General features: G+C 37.0%; 1 protein-coding gene across 1 annotated transcript in view; it reads right to left on the reverse strand.

The window, feature by feature from the left end:
• Positions 1 to 13,908, reverse strand: part of RBPJ (recombination signal binding protein for immunoglobulin kappa J region) — a 108,333-nt gene that overhangs the window by 18,036 nt on the left and 76,389 nt on the right. The window contains exons 3-4 of the mRNA XM_021679451.2: positions 9,205 to 9,300; positions 1,756 to 1,921 (exon numbers count right to left, since the gene is read on the reverse strand). Coding sequence (XP_021535126.1) covers positions 1,756 to 1,921; positions 9,205 to 9,300 — 262 coding nt within the window. The remainder of the gene's footprint in view (positions 1 to 1,755; positions 1,922 to 9,204; positions 9,301 to 13,908) is intronic.

A 13,908-nucleotide genomic window follows, 5' to 3' on the forward strand; every position in this document is an offset into this window, starting at 1 on the left:
GCTCAGGCCATCTTTGCCTACGTAGGCCCACACCTACCATGTTCTTACACCTTTAGGCTCCAAGCACATATGATGTTACTTCCACCTGGAATGCCTTCTGTTGACTCTCAACAAGTCTTACTTTATATAAAGTAAGACTTCTCTAATAGCATTTTTCATTAAAACTAATAATATTAACAAGTAAATCTGGCTTATAGACATTATACTACCCCATTAGTAGATGCTTTAAATACTAGTTAATGCTCAAGCTTTCAGGTATTCTTTTTGTCTTGTGTGAATTTTTAGGGCTTGGGGAAAGTACATAATGGTGTAAGTTGAAGAAAGATATACTAAGCCATGATGCTGGGAAAAGCAAGTGGGGATGCTGTTTGCTTGGTATTAATTCCCTTAAAATGCTAGAAGCTGGAATTGGTTAAAGCAGGCAACGAAATTCAGTTAACAGTTAAATACGCTGGTAGCTACAATCCCTGGCTTCTCACTACCTACCTAAGTAGTCAATTCATAGTACCAAGTGTCTAAATGTACAGCTTGGAGACGTAACTCTGAGACTTTCTACAGGACAGGAAAACAGGTGAGACAGAGCTAAGGCCTATCAGATCAGCCTACCACTTAAAAATATCCTTTACTTTGGCTCAAGGGTCATAATTTAGAAATATTTCTTACTGCTCTATTTTCTTTTAAAATGAAACCACCTTTATTGTGATAAGTTTTACTGAAAATCTAATTAAAAAATACATAGTTGACAAGCCTTACTGATAAAAATTATAAAGATACAAATGTCATAAAAATATTTGAAGAAGGCTGTTATTAAGGCTTCTTGGTGCAGATTCTGTGTATTATCTGTAAATGACTAAGATTGAACTGCAGTATACAAACCTCCTAGCTCATCACCTTCAATGTTACCTGCCAGCCCCCATCCCTACTGCCAACTGCAACATAGCAAACACTAAGATACTCAGTAAGGATTTACTGAATGAGGAAATATCTTTTTATGTACTATTTTAAGACATTCACGTGATCGTTGAGAACTAAACATTTTTCAAATTTTAATATCAAGGGAAAACAAAATAATAGTTAAATGCTAAGTCAATAAGAACTATTTTTGAATACTAAAGGTACAGACTGAAATGATTACGTTCTAATTTCATAGAATACAATTAGTAAAACTAATATATAAATTCCATTCCCTAACAAATTAATCAAAGAAAATTCCTAAAAGTCTTGAGTAAAGCTGATTGTGGCTGTTCTTGTCTTTTGTAGTTTTGCTTCACACAGAAGCTAAGTAAAACATTTACGATCTTTATAACCCAGGTAAATACTTCTAAGAATTTATCTCTATCACTTTGCTTCTAGTATAAGAGTAAGATTAAGAGAGAGTAAAATATTACTGAACTATGTATTTTCACTGTTTATTGAATATCATGTCCCCCCTGTCAGTCACATGACAGATTAGCCTCCTAAATTTATTATTGGCTTCTAATGGAAACCTAATTCATAGCCTGCTAAAACTGCTCCCAATCTGAGGAAGCTTACTATGTGCCACCTTTAGATGTCCACAGCTCATGACTAGACCACAGCTATTTGACAAGTTTATCTCTGGTGGGTAGGGTTGGGTGTGTCTGTGTGGGGGGGGGGGGGGGGGGGGTGTTCAGAAAATTGCTACCAAAAGAGATAAAAGAAAAAAAAAGCATCAGCACAAAAACAAATAAGCTGGTACCATGGTGCCCTTTAAGAGAACCAACAGTTTTAATTTACCTTTCCTTCCAAGTTCAGCTGCTGCATTTCTTGGTCACTATTTCCTATTCCAATAAATGCACATGGTTGAGACTCTTGTTCAGAACAACCATCTCGTTCCATTTGTTCTTTTTTTTTCTTCCATCCACTGCCCATAAGATACACACAAGGAGGAGGGCAAAAAAACCTGAAACAATATACACACCACAAAAATACAAAAACAATGCAATTAGATTCAAGAAAGCATTTCTTTTCTTCGAACATATGAATACAAAATTATACTGAAATGCATTAAGTAATCTCATAAAGAAACATTTTGGTGAAGCCTTCTGTAATGCAAATAGTCATGTACAGAGCATGGAAATCAAGGCTTTCACAAAGACTACACTTGTTCAGGGCAGGTTCGTCTATCCTAGAATTATGCATTCAATTACATCAGATATTTTTTAGAGCAGGGAGTATTAAAATTTCACGGAGCCCAGAATTCTGAACTATTGGAATTCAGCAAATCCAACAATGTCTAAAAGGTTATAGAAGATGATACACCAAAGCAGAATCTACAATTATTAATTAAGACCTACTTAAAATGACGTATTATTCATTGATGACGGTGTTTGTTTTTTTTTTGAAGATTTTATTTATTTATTTGACAGAGAGAGACACAGCGAGAGAGGGAACACAAGCAGGGGGAGTGCGAGAGGGAGAAGCAGGCTTCCCACTGAGCAGGGAGCCCGATGCGGGGCTCGATCCCAGGACCCTGGGATCATGACCTGAGCCAAAGGCAGACACTTAATGACTGAGCCACCCAGGCGCCCCAATTGATGACATTGTTATGGCTATTATACTTTATTTGGTAATTAACCTGGAAAAAAGATTTAGAACAATATCCAAAGTAGAAACTTTCAAAATATTAATAAAAGTAGAAGAATTACAAGCAAAATGGACAACTGGATTCCTATGTGTTATATATTACACCCTGAACACCTGTTGTAAGTGGATGACTGAAAGAACAATGCATTGTACCCTTTCACCTCACAGATTACCAACGGATTTGTTTTGCTAGCTGCCGAAAACCTGCCTTCAAAAATTCTTCCCACCTAGAATAACTTCCTTATACGGTTGACCCTTGAACATTATGGGGGTTAGGGGTGCCAACTCCGTATGGAGTCAAAAAATCCATGTCTAATTTTTGACTCCCCCCAAATTAATAGCCTACTGTTGACCAGGAAGCCTTACCATTAACGTAAACAGTCAACACATATTTGTATGTTGTATGTACTATATACTGTATTCTTACAATAAAGCTAGACAAAATACTACTAAGAAAATAAAAAAAAATACATTTGTAATACTATACTGTATTAACTAAAAAAAATCTGCACGTAAGAAGAGCCTGCAGATGGAACCAATGTCATGCAAGAGTCAACTGCTATCTCCTCTCTAGCAATTACGGAGTATCTATTTCGGGGCGCTTAGTCGGTTGGGCGTCTGCCTTCGGCTCAGGTCATGATCCCAACATCCTGGCGATGATCGAGCCCTGCGTTGGGCTCCCTGTTCAGCGGGGAGCCTGCTTCTCCCTCTCCCTGTCTGCTGCTCTGCCTACTTGTGCTTTCCCTCTCTCTGTTAAATAAATAAATAAAATCTTAAAAAAAAAAAAAAGAAATATCTACTATTTCAAAACCTAGCTCAAGCCCCTTATTTTATGGTTCAGACCATCAATCTAGTCCTTATGGAGGGCATAATTTGCTTTTGCTTAATTATACACAGTGGTTTAGGCATACTTTAAAACATTTACACCATGTCTCATCAAGGGGCCTGAAAACCCAAATACCCTCTCAAATAGTAGCTAAGTAAACTCAAATAGTAGCCAGGTAAGTAATTTAGTGGGTGAGGCAGGTGTACAATAAATAAGTTGGAATATCCTTTAATTACTCCAAGAAATAGGTTCCCTCCTTTCTTTCTTGAAACACACAGCCCTCATGGTAATTCCCACTTTTTGTACAGTTATGAGTAAAGGAAAATTTTTCTTAATTCTTTTAAGCCTACTGTAAGAAAAAGAAGAACTTAAATGCAATGACAATCAGCCACTGATGTGTCACTCTAATGATAACAAGGCACAACAGAGAATAGCAAGCCTGTGAGTACACATCCTCTCAATCACTTTGCTGAACTACCTGCATGTGGGCCTAGTGTTGGGCACATCCTCCAATTGTTGAACAAAGGCTTGAAATCAAATTTTAGATGAAATTCCTAATTTTAAAATTTAGCGACTAATTCATGCTTTTTAACACTTTGTAGGCCAACAGCACACAGGCTTAAGAAAACGACAACAACAAAAAAATGTGTACACGTGCCTACTTGTGCGTATAACACACAAACAACACCAGGCTGGATTTGGCCTCAGCCCTTCCTAAAGGTAGTTAGTATCTACTTCTTGTTTGCTCCCCGCCTTAGCACCTACTACAATATTGACTGAATTGAATCAAAATTATATAACATCTACTTTTTGCTCAACTCTAAAAGACCACTTTAGGAGCAATTTATATTCATTTATAAGAAGTGAGCTGGATTTATGTAATATTAATTAATTCATCAAATTATTATACCCCTAGCCTGTACCCCTAGTGTACCAGGCACTGTGAATATAGTAGGAAAAAAAAGACAAAAATTCCTGTCTTGATGGAATTCACACTCTTAATAGGAGAACTAAAAAAAACCCAAAAACATAAATGAGTAAAATGGCTTCTATATTCTGTTAGCTAATGATAAATACTAAGGGAAAAAATAAAGCAGATAAAGGGTACTTAAAATGTAGACGACCTGGGCGGCCAGGCAAAGCTTCCTTAAAAAGGTGACCCTGAGTCACAACCTGAAGCCATGGGTAGCTGGGGTAGGAGCATTTCAGCTGAGGGAAGAGCAAGTGGAAAGCCTCTAAAGTAGGAAGGACTAAAGTGGACTCTGTCTAAACAAACACAGACCAGTGTGGCTGGAGTTGAGAATAGAAGATGAAGCCTAGATAATGGGGAAGTAGACCGAGTAGGCCCTGGGGAGTCAAGGTGAGTAAGGAGGGAAGCCTCTGGAGTCTTCCCATATTTATCTAAACCAATAAAAAGGAAGCAGAGCAGCTTTCATGCCTGCATACTCTCACTGTGGCCATGGACACAGAGGTCACAGCTGACTGAGTGGGCTCAGCTCCAGGTCACTCCAAGTTTGGAGGGATGCCTGGATCAGCCAGCCTAGTTCTGGAGTTGGATCAATTCAGGTCTACACCAGGGATCTTTCTGGCCTCTAACCCTGGGAGCCACCTAATGCTTACCATGGCACAGCCTCAAATACCTAGCTGGCACACCACTGGGAGGTTGAGAAGGCATCAATTTAGGAAACTTGTCTCCTATTAGTGTTTTCTACTGAACACTGATATTAAGATTCCTTAGTAAACTGGTATACCAGCTATAAAATTCAAAGAGCGGTGCTTTAGTAGAATGTACCAGAAGTGGGAGTCAAATCTCAGCAAGTTATCACAAAAGATGCTTTTATTTCACAACTGAAAAATATAAAAAGGGCTAAAGCTGTACAAGATTGGGTACTGCTGGTTTTCAAAAGAGTACTGTGATAAAATGGCATAAGCAAGGTATAAAATTAGGCTGGCAAGCTATTCTTTATCACTTAAAACTCAGACCAAGATTCTATATTGAAAGTGCTTTCCAATCATGCAATAAATAAGAAAAACGAAGAAGACTCTTTGCAAATGCCTCTGAACTAGCCTTGTTTTTTAATCAACTCTACAATTCAAAAGTCATGATATAAGAAAACAGCGAATCTAATACAGTCTAAACAGACTATTTCTATATAATGCATTGATGGAATCATATTTTAACACCCCAATATTGCCACATCCCCTTGGAAATAGCTAATGAGTCAGGCTTGCATTTCTACAGACTTCAGTAGTAACCTCATCAAACAGAAGATAAACATACAACAAAAGAACACAGACAAAAGAAATTAAAGGGAGTGAGGATAAAAAAAAAAGGCCACCTATTTAACAGAAGAAAAATTATAATACGCCTTATAATGCCGTGTGCAATCCATGATTTTTTGAATGTGGGCAACTGGTGAATACGTACCAAACAGTGAAAAGTTTGACCAACAAGTGGTCAGCTCGCAGAGTTTAGCAGCTGCTCTGAAAGAATATGCTACAAAACAATGTGCCTTGATTTTCTAATATTTCCTACAGCTCTTATCTAGCAACTATGACAAACAATGTTTTTTTCCTGCCACTTGGTGGCAATATGCACACATTTACAATGTTATTCATTTCCTAGTTTAAAAAGTCCGTCTTAAATTATTTTCAGAGAATGATTCAACAACTTTTTCCTCAAACCCTAAGATGAGTTCTGGAAAATACCTTACAGATTCAAAGAAGCCTTTTTATTCAGCCTAATACACAAAATAGGTTAGGTTAGACAAAATCCAAACATCATTTACGTTATCTGACCTTTGCAGAATCATTATCCTTTGATGATTATTCAATCCAAAAGCACCAAAATAGAAACTTTTTTGCACCCCCCAGTTACCTCAATTAACACACATTCTCAGTATGACTTCAGGAGCATCACCTCGTTGTCTACACGGCTTTACTGTCGCCTCAACAGTATCTCTACCACCTTCACTACTGCTTAATGACTTCCGTTGACACAAAGTTGAAGCAATACTAATACGTCAACTGTAGTTTCCCTGTCTTTATTGAAAATTTTCCTCTAGACAAAATAATCTTTTTAAAAGTCTATTTTTTTAACCTAGAATAACCTTCTTTAATGAAAAAGTAAAACTAATCACTAACATGAGTGGGATAACAGATGTTCAAAAAGATAAATATTTGTTATTAGGCACCAAAGTTAATACCAAGGACAAATAAAATTTTAGGACAAATTTTCCTGACCTAGCATTTCTAGCATCATTCTCTGGACTTATTTTATATGCCAAGAAGACTGCAGTCATGTCCCCAGGTTACCTTGTGCCTAATGCCTTAGCGGCTTTTCAGAAAGGCCTGAATCTTTCTTTCCACCACGTGCGCCACCCGTGAGTAACTGGCCAGGCTTCGTCCAGAACGCTGGACCTCCCGAGCAGTCCCTTACTACTGATCCTTTTTAAAAATCAAGTAATTTTAACAGGTTTCCACCTTCGTATGTAAAACAAATACACGTCTACTCTGAAAATTTAATAATACAAATATATAAAAAATACAGGAAAGTAGTTACTCTGGCCTTTCCATCATTATTTCTTCAGTCTTTGGAAGCTGGAAGCTTAGATTCTTCAAGCTCTCCTTTATCTGCTGTTTTAGATAGGCCAGGCCAGACCCAAAGAGAGAGAAGTGAAAACGAAGGCAATCACAACAAAGGATAACCTTTAAATCACCTACTCGAGAAGCCACTACAGCTTTGTACTCATTTTCAACAGTAACTAACAAGAGGAACCTTATTTAGACTTAGGCATAACTCTTTAAGTAGCTGTTCCTTTCTGCTTTCCCTGCAGGGCCTCAGTTACTCAGTATTAAATGACACAATGACTTCCAAAATTCCCAGTCAAGATTCTTTTGTATAGTACCTGGCACCTAATTTCCTAACCAAAATAAAGAAAAAATGAATTAATGAATGAATCCAGCTATACCAAAATGCACCTTCAAAAATCCAGAGAAAGAACAGCCTCGCTGCAATAAATGCACATCTATTCCTATTTCCATCAGATGCAGCCCAGGCTCATGGAGCTGATGGTAAAGGAACGATCTGAGGCAAACTTTGTGTTCTTTAGGCATCTTTACCTCCTTCATCTTCAAGCCTTACTGTACGTGACCAGCACTCAGACACAAAATGGAAAGCTATGAAAATTAGGGCAATAAAAAGAATATGAAATTTGGAGTTATAGTCCCAGGGGTTCTAATCCTGGCTCCATCGATTCCTAAACTAAGATGAACGTGGGCATATTTAAAGTTTCTGATCTTTAGTTTCCTCACTAAGAAAATGAGGATTGTAACATACTGATTTTACAAGATTATTCTGAGGATTAAAATTTTAAAATATCTGTAAGGCATTCCCAGTCTGGTCCAGAAACACTGGTCAAGTGTTTCTTCTTCAGGTTTATTATGAGGTGCATGGCTGGCCTACTAACTCATCAAATATTAAGGGTGTTTACTTGCTCTGTTTCTACAACAATCTGCTCTGCACACACATTCAATTTTATTTTATATATATATATATATATAAATGAATATCCAGTATTGACTTCATAAAAAAAAAGGAGCCACTATCTTGACTTGACTCTATGCCCCAAACTGTAGATACTAACTTCTTCCCATATTTAATTCTAAATCAGATGGCTAAGTTTTATTAGTAAATTAAGATAAAATAATCAGAAGTTTAGTAAGCTTCAATAACGGTAAGAAAGAACACTTTGGCAGTATGAGTCCTAAATATTGCTTGAATTTGCTCATCCTATTTGAGGATAAAGTTATTAATTACACAGCTTCACCATCACCTCAGCTTGGATTGAGAGGGCTTTAAGAAAGAGACCTCTTAACTTTCTTCCAGCATAGACATTAGTCACATAGTTACATCTCGCTCCTCTTATGTATTATGCTAAGTTTTCCTTTATCTCACAAACTCTAAAATACCAGTCATCCCTTTCAACCCAATATCCAAACCTGAATTTTCATTCCTTCTCTCACTTCAGTTTGGGCTTTTCTGGCCAATCCAAAAAATCTTTCATCTTCCCCCACAAGCAGCCTTTGTCCACGAAATGCTTAACACAGTCTCAAAGAAGTCCCAAAGACAAGAAAATCCAGCAACCAAATGAAAAAAACAAACAGCAAAAGTCCCAAATGCTGAAATTCATAAGATACTGCAGCAAACACTAAATATGAAGATCACTTTGTTATAGTTTAATTCTGCGAATATGACTTCTAGGTTATTTCTGTAGTGTCTACATTCTGAGTACAAACTGAGTACCAACTCAGTGTTGCTATTTTTCTTAACCTGAATAGGCATAGGGTCAAGGTGGAGAGCTTTATAATCACTCAATTCAGGTGTTTATTTAGCCTTCTCCTTTTCAAAAGTACTTTGGGGGGGAGGGTCATGTTTATAAAACTACATTTTCCACCAAAAGGAGAGCTATTTTTTGAATGAGCTAATGCACCACAGAAATACTTAGGGAATATCATGTAGGCCGCCCCCCAACCCGGCAAATTATGGATTATTTCATTTCATAACTTCAGAGACCTAGCCAGATGATCTTTACTAAATATGCCACAGTTCACTTTGTTTCTCCCCTTCAATAGAGACAAATCCCCTATTTTTCATTTGGTACTTGCAAAGCAACCCAATAAAAGAAACCACCCTCTAACTGGTATATTAATAAATCACTTGCAAATTCATGATAGCTACAATTAACTATCCATCAGAAAAACAATAACCTTACCTTTTTTCATTTCCGTATGACTTCTGTGCAACTTTTGCATGAAGAATAAGTACTGTTTGATCCCCTCGCTCTTTTAAGTAATTTCGCATAGCTTCCCTAAAATAAAATATAAGTATTACTATTAGAGGGGTGAGATTTAGAATATTACTATATGCTCTGTGATGAAAAGAATGATTAAATATATTTTTAAATAAGCAAATATAAAAATGAAAACAAAAAAGCAAAACAAATCCAATAACTAAATTTAAAGAATATTATACGATGGGGGAGTAAATATTGTTCATCTTCAACTCTGTATTTTATTCTTTAAAAGAAGAAACTGCCAAAAAAAAAAAAAAAAGGGAAGAAGAAACTGTCCCTCATTCCTGGAATTTATGATGTAACTGAATTAAATCACAATTACAACTTCTACAGAATAACTAGAATCATTATACACATTGTTTACTTTGCTTTCAACTGTCTGTAAAATTAATGACGTGCAACATTTTTATATTTAATAATCTAATTCCCCACCACCACCAGCGCCATTCCCCCAGCTACTACAATCAGTATTTTCCAATGAATACAAAGCCATAACAAATCACTAGTCACCCAAACTTATTACATGTATTATCATTACATGTTCTTAAAATAAGAGCCTTACATAAAGACTATGAAAAGGCTATCATTTATACACAAACACACAATTACCCTGAAGGATGTTACCGAAGACATAATAAAATTTAATAAAGGTTAATTCAAATTAGTGTAAAACTAAATTAAATTTTGGAAAAAAATAGTGTTAATTCAAGTACAAACTACTTCAACTGCCTATTATGCATAAACTGCATAAAAAGTCCACTGTCTGAAATATTTATTCTCTCGATTATTTTGCTAAGCAATACGAGAGTATATAAAGCCTACACAGATCAAACAATTCTGAATCTGCAGTCCCAATTCTTGAGATGTTTTATGCATTCTGAAATTAAAGCAAAAACAATCAAAAAGCACTTTTAATGTATTAAATGCTATTTTATTTATACTGTAAATAAAAGACAAATGTATAAGAGGACAGCTATGCAATAACAGTACATTATTAAATGTGGGGAGTTCTAGACTTGTAGCACTTAGAAAGTGGCTTGGGGCAAATCATTTCACCTCACCCAGTCAGATAATAATGCAGCCCTAACACAGAGCGGTTGTGGAGATTAATGAAATAATCTAGATGGCAGCCAGTGTGGCTATTGACTGAAAACCTGTTAGCTGGCAAGGCAGGGCAGGTAACACTGAGATCCAATAGCTTGAGAATGATTCCCTACTGCTGACAAGGAGCTTAAAAGTCCAGTGAAGACAAGAGTTTGGAAAACAAATTGTAATAAAATACACGACTCAGAGGTATGAACAAAAAGCACCACTAAGGGAATATTTGTGTCAAGGAGGGGAAGGGTGATAAAGAACTACAGGTAACTCTTGAATGATGTGGAGGTTGGGGGAGCCAGCACCCTGCAGAGTCAGAAATCTGCATACAACTTTTGACTCCTCCCAAACTTAACTACTAATAGCCTACTGTGGACTAGAAGCCTTACCGATACCACAGTAGATTAACACATACTTTGTATACGTATTATACACAGGATTCTTATAATACAGTAAGCTAGAGAAAAGAAAATGTTATTAAAATCATAAGGAAAATCCACTTACAGTACTGTACTGCATTTATGGAAAAAAATCCACATATAAGTGGACCCATGCAGTTCAAACCCATGTTGTTCAAGGGTTAACTGTACACACTAGGAAAAATTTCTTAGAAGAGTTAAATTAAAAAAGTAAGAGGAGTAGGCACAGGAAGTGGGACGAGGAAAGATGAAGGCATTCCAGCATCTGGGAGTAGTATGTATAAAGACACCAGAGACCGTGCACATTTGGGTACACGGAGATTCAGGCTGAGGAATAAGATCAACACAACAACAAAGCAGCAGCCGGTATTTCTTGAGTATTTACTATGTGCCAGGCCCTGAACTAAGCATTTGATGTGCACTGCTTCATTTAATACTCATAAACCAGAAAGGTAAGAAGATTCTTAAAACCACTTTGAATGTCTTGCCCAGTGTGTTGCAGTTCTTGTTAGGAGTCAAAAGTGAGCCGTGGCAGTGAGGAAAGGGGACACACTGGGTTGAGTCCAGGTGTGAAAGGCTTGTCAAACCGCTTGAAAATGTTGACATTTTGGGGCGCCTGGGTGGCTCAGTTGTTAAGCATCTGCCTTCGGCTCAGGTCATGATCCCAGGGTCCTGGGATCGAGCCCCGCAGCGGGCTCCCTGCTCCGCGGGAAGCCTGCTTCTCCCTCTCCCACTCCCCATTTGTGTTCCCTCTCTCGCTATGTCTCTCTCTGTCAAATAAATAAATAAAATCTTAAAAAAAAAAAATGTTGACATTTGTAAACTTACATACTAATTCTGAAAGTTTAAGTTAATTCAAATACCACTCTGATAGATGATGATAAAAGTGGTAGCAAGTAATAAAATTTTTAAGGGACCTGGGGAAAACATTTAAATGTAAATAAATAAATAAAATAAAATCCTTCTCTTTGAGAATTGGGAAAAGATCATCATTTAATTTTACCCAAACCCCATTACAGAAAAACACTGTGGATTTTCAATCTAGACAAAAAGGCAATGCGAGATCTTAAGGTTTTTTAAACATTCAATTAATTTCCCTTTTAGTGGTGGAATAGAGAAAGGATTAGAAAGCACTGAGACAAAACAAACTTGAAAAAAAGGCTGACACACTGAAAAAGAGGTAATGGAAGATAGTAGGAGGGAAGACGGAAAGACTTGCTAACTGTATTTTGGTCTGGGAGAAGTGCGTGTAGCTTAATAGATTCTGTTTGACAAATGTGAATTCTGAAGTGTCCCTGACCTCCAGGCTCTAAGTATTCAATAGGGTGTTGGAAATTCCCATCTGCAGTTCCAGAGATAGGTCTGGGGAACAAAAGTGGGGTCTGCTGGTATATAGTTCACACATGAAGCCACCACAGTGAATGAAATCTCCCAGAAAGAAAGCACAGAGTCAAGAAGAAAATGTATAAAAGGAAATGGTGAAGAACCAGAAAGGGGTAGAAATGAGACTGTTTATTAGATGCTATGGAAGGAGACAACCTTGAAAGAGGGTAAGAATCAAAAGGTGAGATGCTGCAGAGGTGAAGGTCACTTTATTTTTAGCAAGAAGTCTAATGGATGCCAGCTAACAGAATACCTTTTACAAATTATTTGTAAAATGAGAAGCCACTGTAACATCTAATGGTAAGAAAAGAGCCATAAATATCTGGCAACACCCTCAAAGGAATGGCAAAAAGCAGCCGACAATGGACAAGTAAAATGAAGATCACCATCAAAGGACCAGCTAGCTAATGGTAGAATCTATAAATGATGGTGCCAATTCCCTCTAGCACTCCAAAGCTGGGAATACAGAGAGCATATTCTCAAAACTGCTGGGTACTGGATAAGAGAGGTACAGCCTGGAAAGGATAATGATGATAAGGTATTTGAGGTGTTACTCAGGTGATTAATCATAGAGTTCAGGGTGGACAAGAAACCAACAGCAAAGTCAGAAGGCCAGTATCTTCACAAAACTGGTGGAGAAGTCCAGTTCTTAGCATAGAAACTTGAAAAGTTGCTATATACTTGAAAAGAAAAATTTTATTATGTTTTTAAAGAAAAATTTTAAGTAGCAACTTTAAGTATATTTCACCCCCTATAATCTATTTACATCTATAATTTCTATTATATCATTTAGCAATTACTTGGTATGTCTGTCAGATTTCATGTCTTTCTTGTCTTTCCAAACAAACCACGAACTCTTTAAGACACACTATTAGGCATATTTTAGAACGGGGGGAGAGGTTAAGTAACTTTCTCAAGAGGATAATAAACACCCAGAATTCAAACTTAGGTAGTCCAACTCTCAAGGACGAAATTATACTATCAGATACTTTGCAACAGTTAAAAGCACAGCTTTGCTGTGAAACACACACGCAGTTTTCTTACCTGTAAGATAGAAGTGTACCTATGTATTTTAAGTTAGCCCAACTAACTTATACCAAGTGTCAGTAAACTTTCCTACTATTACTATTATACTCTCAGAAGAGGGGGCAAGGCGTTGGCAGTACTTCCACTGAAGTTTGAGAGCAAACTTGAAAAGGGCCTGCAGGTAAATGATCAGGCATGTCACTTGACTTGCAAGGCACACTATCTGTGGCCATGACAGGTAAACCTTACATTTATTCATCTTCCCATTAAAGATTTATTGAGAGCCTGTTCTATCCTGGCACTGGCCATCATGCTAGTTGCTTGTATTGAAAGCAGCTGTGTACAATTATGATTGTGACAAAAGATTTCAGATCTCAAGTTATTTATGGTGAGTGCAAGATGACAGCTCGTTTTCATCCTCTCCCTTCATATTTATAATACGGATTCTTGAAAAAGCAACAAGAACCTTCAGATAACCATTAATAGCTGTCTTGTAACTAATTTGCCAAATAGCTTCTTTCAACAAGGAAAAAAAAACACCTTTGCTTCCTTAATAGAACATCAAACCCATTAAAATTATGTTCTCTGGTAATTAAAGCTTGATCATTTCTTCCAGCATTCTTAAGGAGCCATAACAAAGACGATACACTCTAAAGAAACACAATTAAGGGGCGCCTGGGTGGCTCAGTCCTTAAGCATC

Source organism: Neomonachus schauinslandi, chromosome 2 (genome assembly GCF_002201575.2).
Source record: "Neomonachus schauinslandi chromosome 2, ASM220157v2, whole genome shotgun sequence".
NCBI classification, from domain to species: domain Eukaryota; kingdom Metazoa; phylum Chordata; class Mammalia; order Carnivora; family Phocidae; genus Neomonachus; species Neomonachus schauinslandi.